This window comes from Acinonyx jubatus, chromosome E4 (assembly GCF_027475565.1).
Source record: "Acinonyx jubatus isolate Ajub_Pintada_27869175 chromosome E4, VMU_Ajub_asm_v1.0, whole genome shotgun sequence".
Classification (NCBI taxonomy): domain Eukaryota; kingdom Metazoa; phylum Chordata; class Mammalia; order Carnivora; family Felidae; genus Acinonyx; species Acinonyx jubatus.
Window position 1 is genome coordinate 2,654,273 of NC_069395.1, and position 5,955 is coordinate 2,660,227.

The window sequence follows — 5,955 nt, forward strand, 5'->3', positions numbered from 1 at the left end:
GGGGTGCTGCCCCGTTGGGGGGGTTTGCCTTGTGTGGGGGGGCAGGTTGGGTCTGGGTGCCCGGAGGGCCTGGGTGCCGACCAAAGGGAAATGCCCGTGTTTGCACTGGGGTGTGGGGGTGGGCCCTTCCCACAAAGCGCTTTGTTCTTGGGCTCAGAGCGACTTCGACCACGGACAATTGAAGTGTAGAGAAAGTCAGAGAGGAAACATGACTCGTTCATGGTGTAAAGACAAAGGACAGGCCCAAAGCAGGGGACCGGGAGGGGCGTGTGCTTGGTACAGTGGTTTGTGCGACTTTGGGCCTGGCCATCGGCTGGCCCTGGGGAGCAGGGCTGCCTGGGCAGAGTGTGAACCCAGGGAAACAGGTAAGGGGTCCCAGCAGTGCTGGCTGGGGAGCTGAGATCACCAGGCTGGTCGTGCCCACAGGACGGGGCATCTCCCACACAGCGCCTCACCGAGGGGGGGTTCCTATGTTTATTCCACCATCGTTCCCCGAGGGTCCCTGCAGGTGCCAGAGAGAAGAGGAAGCATCTGAATGGCTTATCTAGACCAGCCAGCTTGTCCTAGGCAGTTAGCTCCGCCCTTGGGGTGGGAAGAGCCTAAGAGTGTTCTGAGCAGAAGCTCGCCTCTTCTCTTGCCTCTGCCTTCTGGATGTTTCCTCCACGGCCAACTGGGCCCAGACCAAGCCTGAAGGAGGCAGCCTGTGATGGGAGCCCATTCAGAAGACCCCCAGCTGTGCTGGGCCTCCCGGCTCCTGGGGTTCAGCAGCCTCGTCCTCAGTGAGTGGCCCGGGCTCCCCGGGTGGGAGGCCGGTGTGCGGGGCAGGGAGGTGGGCGTCCCGTGTGTCTGATGTCTGTGGGGAACAGCCCGAAATACCAACTCTGTCAGGGAGCACGAGGGGGGCATCTGGCTCTGAGCCTATGGTTCTCGCTCCTGTAAACTAACAGGAAAAGCCAAGCACGGGGATAGGCTGTAAGCGGACGGCTGACAGCTGACAGAAAAGCAGATCAAACAGTCATGTGACATGGCGACCAGGGTCTTTTGCAGGAGAGACGCTCGTTAAAATATCACGTGAGCGGATTTTTCCTCATCTATTCCGCAGAAGGCAAAAAGTTTGGTTGTTACATGTCGGTCGCTCTCAGGACGGCACTGAGGCAGGCCTGTCCCCAGTACATGAACCTGCCTTTGGTGCACTGGACTCACCCACTCGGTTATCCCAGCGCATGCACGCCTATGTGTGGTGTATGTGTGTGCGTGATGTATATACCCCCGTATATGGTGGGTGTGCACAGGTGGGTGTGTACAGAGGCTGGGGTACGTGCATCCACTTGTGCACAGTCTCCAATCCAAGGCTACTCAACGCGACAGCGTTTGTAGAGACAAGAAAAACGAACTGTCCGTCACACGTGGAGAGAACTCCAGTCCACGAGGGGACGTGTGCAACGTTAAATGAGATCCTTCCATGTGTACGGACTCTTCACACGGCTAACCCGAGGCTGCCCTCAGTCCCTGCCAATGGCCGTCTCCACAGTGCAGCCCCCAACACGGCACTGGGGTTGTCACAGCAGCGAGAGAAAGGGTGTGAGCCAGACGGACGTCTCACTCCTGTGAGACCTGCTGTCGCTGAGTGACGGCCATCACTTTAGCTGAGCTCCACTCCAGAGCAAGTCACAGGGCGTGGCCCCCACTCCAGGGCCGGGGCTCCCACAGCGTGTGGGCAGCCACGGTGGAAGCTGCCTCCTACGCTGGGCACTTGGCATCGGCCCAGAGGTGCTCGGGGCTCTCGATCCGTGATGTTGTCACGTCCAGACTCTCAGAGTTAGGCGGCGAGGACACTGCGGGACAGCAGGTCAGGACCGGGTTCAAGGGGACGCCCCACTAGGACCAGGACCTGATTCCAGCATGACTCCAAATTCTTGCTCTGTCCCGCCTCTCGGAGTCAAGGGAGTCTAGTGGGAGTCTACTCATGAGCACCATGGGTTCTAGGGTTTTCTCCTTATTCTCAATGACCAAACACTCACCGTGTCTGTTTCCAAAGCCCTAGGCACCTTCAGCACTGTGGTCAATGGTTCTGGAACTCTTGGATCTCAAGTGGAGGATTTTGGAAACATAGTTTCTCTGAAGGGAACTCAAGGTGGTTCTGTGCCATTTCATGTGACCAGACGTCCAGAATTAGCTCCAGAAGTCAAGCTGGAGAAGATTTCTTGGGCCATTAAATCTGGAAGAAACTACACGATCATGCTGCACGTGTCTCCTGGGGAAGATGTTCCAAAATGGGTCAACTTCGAGGACAAGTTCGAGAAGAGGGTCCATGTGCTCAACACCACGACCCTGAGGATTGACAACCTGACCCTTGAGGACAGTGGGCAGTACTGGGCTCGAGTCTCCTTAACCGGAGGAAGAGAAACGAACCGGTATTTCCACCTCACTGTCTACGGTAGGTGGTGGCTCCTCCCCCAATACATACTTACCCACTTCTTTTGTCCCTGGGAGTGTCCCTGGCCCCCTCGCAGGACCCCTTCCAGACCCCAGACCTGAGGCTCTGGCTTCTCCCTTGAAACTGGACGCAGTGTGTTCACCACAAGTCGAGGCAGAGCTGAGATCACGCCTGAGGCTTCACACAGTGGCTCCCGTCCTCATAGCCACTCGCTGTATATTTAGGTCAAGTCTGTCTTATCTGTAAAGTGGATTCACCATCCTTGCGGGGAGGATGCCAGGGCGACAGTGAGATTCCACCTGAGAAAGCATGAGGCGTGATGCTTCCCACTCACCTGACCCCGTGTCCTCTTGTCCCTCGGGCTCCAGAGCCCGTGCCCCACCCCCAGATCCTGGCCAAGACTCCATCCGTCACACCAGACTGGTGCAGTGTCACCCTGGAGTGCCACGCCCCGGGAACCAGAGAGGACGTGAATGTGTCCTGGGAGAGCAAGGGCTTCCCCAGGGAGCTGGAGCAGAGAGGGGTCCCAGGACCGGCCCCCAACCCCTGGACCGTGGCTCTGAAGCTGCCCCTGAGCCAGCCCAGCCCCAGCATCACCTGTGTGGTCAGCAACCCGGGGGACCGGAAAACTGCCACCCGGGACCTTGGGGAAGTCTGTGCCCACGGTGAGTGCATCCTGTCAGAGGGGAGGGGACTCCCGGAGCTCAGGTCCCCCTGGGTGAGGGTTCCGGGCTCTGTCCCCCATGTTTAGGTCACCTCCTGCCACCCGTCACCCGTCCAGGAAGCTGGCAGGCACATTCCGCTTGCTTCTGCCTTTCGGTGTCTCTCTCCTGCTCCTCTGCACCCCTCACCCCTGCTGGTCCAGGCAGCCCCCTCGGGTACCTCACCCCTGCCTCATGCTTCAGTCCTTGTGTGTCCCGGGAGGTTTCCAGCAAGCGAGGGGGGAGAGTCAGTGGTCGGTGCCACCTGAGGGAGGCCAAGCCAGCCGCTGCCTGAAGGGTTCAGGTGTCGGGGCTCGTGTGCCCGTCTCCGGTCTCGGGGACACGCTTCCCGCCCAACTGCTCGCCTGGATTCCCAGATGTGTCCTGGGCTCCCCAGGTTTCAGCCTCTGGCCAGGCTCCTCCTTCTTCCCCCAGACCTTCCAGTCCCGAGTCTTCCCCTTCCCCACTTACTCCCGTCCAGGGACCCCTTGCCTGCAACTGCCCCACCGTGTGTGACTCCTGCCAGCCCACAGGAGCCCCCGCTGGGGTCCCGTCCAGCAGGCACTGACCTCGAGCAGGGCTCCTTACCTCAGGACCCTGCAGGAGCCCCCCCTGAGCCACCCTCACCCCTCGCCTCCTCTCGGGAGCGTCTCCAGCCGAGACGGGGTCCCTTCACACGTCTCCACGTGCCTGGCAACGGGCATGTGATGTTGTCTCTTGTCTCATCCTTCTTCACTGTCTGTGTGGGAGGCAAACAGGTCCACATGGGCCGGATGGGTCTGCCCACCTGCCAGACATCTTGGCGACTGTTGGTGTCAACGTGGGATTGATCGTGGGAGCTTTAGTGGTCGTGCTTCTGGTCATTGGGGTTACGGTGCGCATATGGCTGATGTGTGACAGGTAGGCCTGGGAGAGGCAGGTGCATTTCGCTTTCCTGTGCATACATACTTCCCTTCCCCTGGGACCCTTTCTCCTGCGTTTTCCTGCTCAGGGAACATCACTGCAGAAGGCTGGTGGGTGTGGGCATGATCTTGGGGGTCATGGTGGTGGGGAGGGTACACGTTTCCGACGTTCAGATGCAAGTTTGACCTGTGTGTGTCTCAGGGGCAGGATCAGAACAGAAAGGTTTAGACTCTGTTGTTGGCGTCAATGAAGGAGAACACGAGACAGGAGACGGCAGAGATGAGGTGAGTCCGGGAGAGGAGGTCAGCCTGGGTTCTCCCGCGTCCCGGTGCCTGGGTGTGAATTTGTCAAAGCCAGGGATCAGCAGTTTCTGGCCTCGTTGCCTCTGTATCTCTCTCCAGACAGTGCAGAGTTAACACGGGGTCCGTGCAGTGCTGGGCGCTTTGGGGGGACGTCACGTGAGCGGCATGGCATCTGTGTGGGTCCCTCTGGGGCCTCTCTGTCCCTCAGCTGTGGCAGGAACCCTCTGTCTGCGTTCCAGGGTTCGGGGGAACCACATCTCGAACAGGAGACACCGCTCACGACAGTCTACAGTGAGGTCCGCCACCCAGGCCAGGGCTTGAGGGTGATTTAACTGGAAGAAGCAGGGAATCCAGCCTCCCCCGACACCTCTGTTGTGCGTGTGATGCCTGCGGCCCTGGTCCTGCCCCCTCCCCGTCTGACTGCTCTCAGCAGGGACCGGATTCATCCAACCTCCGTGAATCTCTATGCGGACACGTTGTGCCCAAGTTGAGCAGAAGACACACATCGTGGCAGATCGAGGGGGACCTTCGTCGTTAAACGAGTCCAAAGCTGTGGTCCGGTTCCGCTCAGCCTCAGCCCCTTTGGCAACCGTCAATGGAGCCCACTCTCCCCACGTCTGTGCACCATCCGTCATCCTGTCGGGACCCTCGGCCTCTGGGACCCATCGACATGAAGTCTCAACTTCCAGCCTCGACCGGTTCACCACCAGCCAATTGTGCATTTTCCTTCTGTCTCTCTCCCCAAATATATGTGTAAATAACCACTTAAAAAAAACAAAACAGATGAAATTTGTCTAAGACCTATTATGGCTTTGTAATTTCAGGTTTAATTTGAAAAAGTTTGTTTTCACTCTGACCCTTGTGACTCTGCCCACAGCAGGACCCCCGGCCCCTCCCTCTCCGTCCTTTACTGCCCCCACCCCCCATCCTCTTTTGGTCCCCGTGGAGCCCTCGTCTCTCTCCTGCCACCACCTCTCCCCCCGTGACTCCGGCTGAGTCCGAGGCTGGAGCCGGGCTGCGCTGAGCCCGCGTCTCCAGTCCTGAGCCGACACCCTCACGCGGCTGCCTGATGAACATGGGCTCTCGGAGGCACAGTCACCTGTGGGAAACCCGATTCCTGTCTCACGGGGACCCTCCCCCTCCCCGGCTCCTCCATGGGCTCTGATGACCTTTCCAGCTCCCTCGGGTCCCACCGTCCGCCCACTGGCTTCAGCAACACCTGGAGGTCCCCTTTGCTCCCTCGTTCGCTCCCCCCTGGCGTCCACACCACTGGCAGCCCGTGTGTCCCTGTATGTGCCCTGCTCTCTGCACGAGGTCCTCGCTGAGCGCCCGCGTCCTACTCTGGCGCTCGGCCCCAGCTTCCTGTAGGTCCAGAATGTGGACCAGAACCCGGTACCGCCTCGTCTCCGGGACCTACCTGTGGGGCCGGCCCGTGGGCGCCCCCTTCCCAGCATCGGGGGGCCTGGGGGGCTGACCTAGCAGCAGAATCCAGGCAGAGGAAGGAAGAATTTGAAGAGGAAAGACTGAGGACCCTGAGGGCACCCCATCCCCAGCTCTGGGACCTCAGGTCCAGGGACACGGGTTGTTCTGCACACAGGGCACAGTCAGCCTG

At 59.7% G+C, this 5,955-nt stretch overlaps 1 protein-coding gene across 3 annotated transcripts; it reads left to right on the top strand.

Annotated features, from left to right (window-relative positions):
- The first annotated feature begins 273 nt into the window (after positions 1-273).
- On the top strand, positions 274-5,199 carry LOC106988850 (uncharacterized). 3 transcript variants are annotated; one of them, XM_053209215.1, is made up of 6 exons: positions 274-779; positions 2,039-2,437; positions 2,806-3,102; positions 3,897-4,038; positions 4,243-4,325; positions 4,583-5,199. In XM_053209215.1, the coding sequence occupies exons 1-5, from the start codon at positions 707-709 to the stop codon at positions 4,289-4,291; spliced, it is 960 nt and encodes a 319-aa protein (XP_053065190.1). In that variant the 5' UTR covers positions 274-706; the 3' UTR covers positions 4,292-4,325; positions 4,583-5,199. The 3 variants fall into 3 exon arrangements, with proteins under 3 accessions (XP_053065190.1, XP_053065191.1, XP_053065192.1); XM_053209216.1 differs by having other exon boundaries at positions 2,039-2,432; positions 2,873-3,102; XM_053209217.1 differs by lacking the exons at positions 3,897-4,038; positions 4,243-4,325 and having other exon boundaries at positions 276-779.
- The last annotated feature ends 756 nt before the right edge of the window (positions 5,200-5,955 follow it).

Excerpts from the sequence above, each read along its gene's own strand:
- LOC106988850 (XM_053209215.1), top strand. The coding sequence starts at position 707 with ATGGGAGCCCATTCAGAAGACCCCCAGCTGTGCTGGGCCTCCCGGCTC. Across the intron at positions 780-2,038 it reads GTTCAGCAGCCTCGTCCTCA|CCCTAGGCACCTTCAGCACT; the intron begins GTGAGTGGCCCG and ends CTGTTTCCAAAG. Across the intron at positions 4,039-4,242 it reads ATATGGCTGATGTGTGACAG|GGGCAGGATCAGAACAGAAA; the intron begins GTAGGCCTGGGA and ends TGTGTGTCTCAG.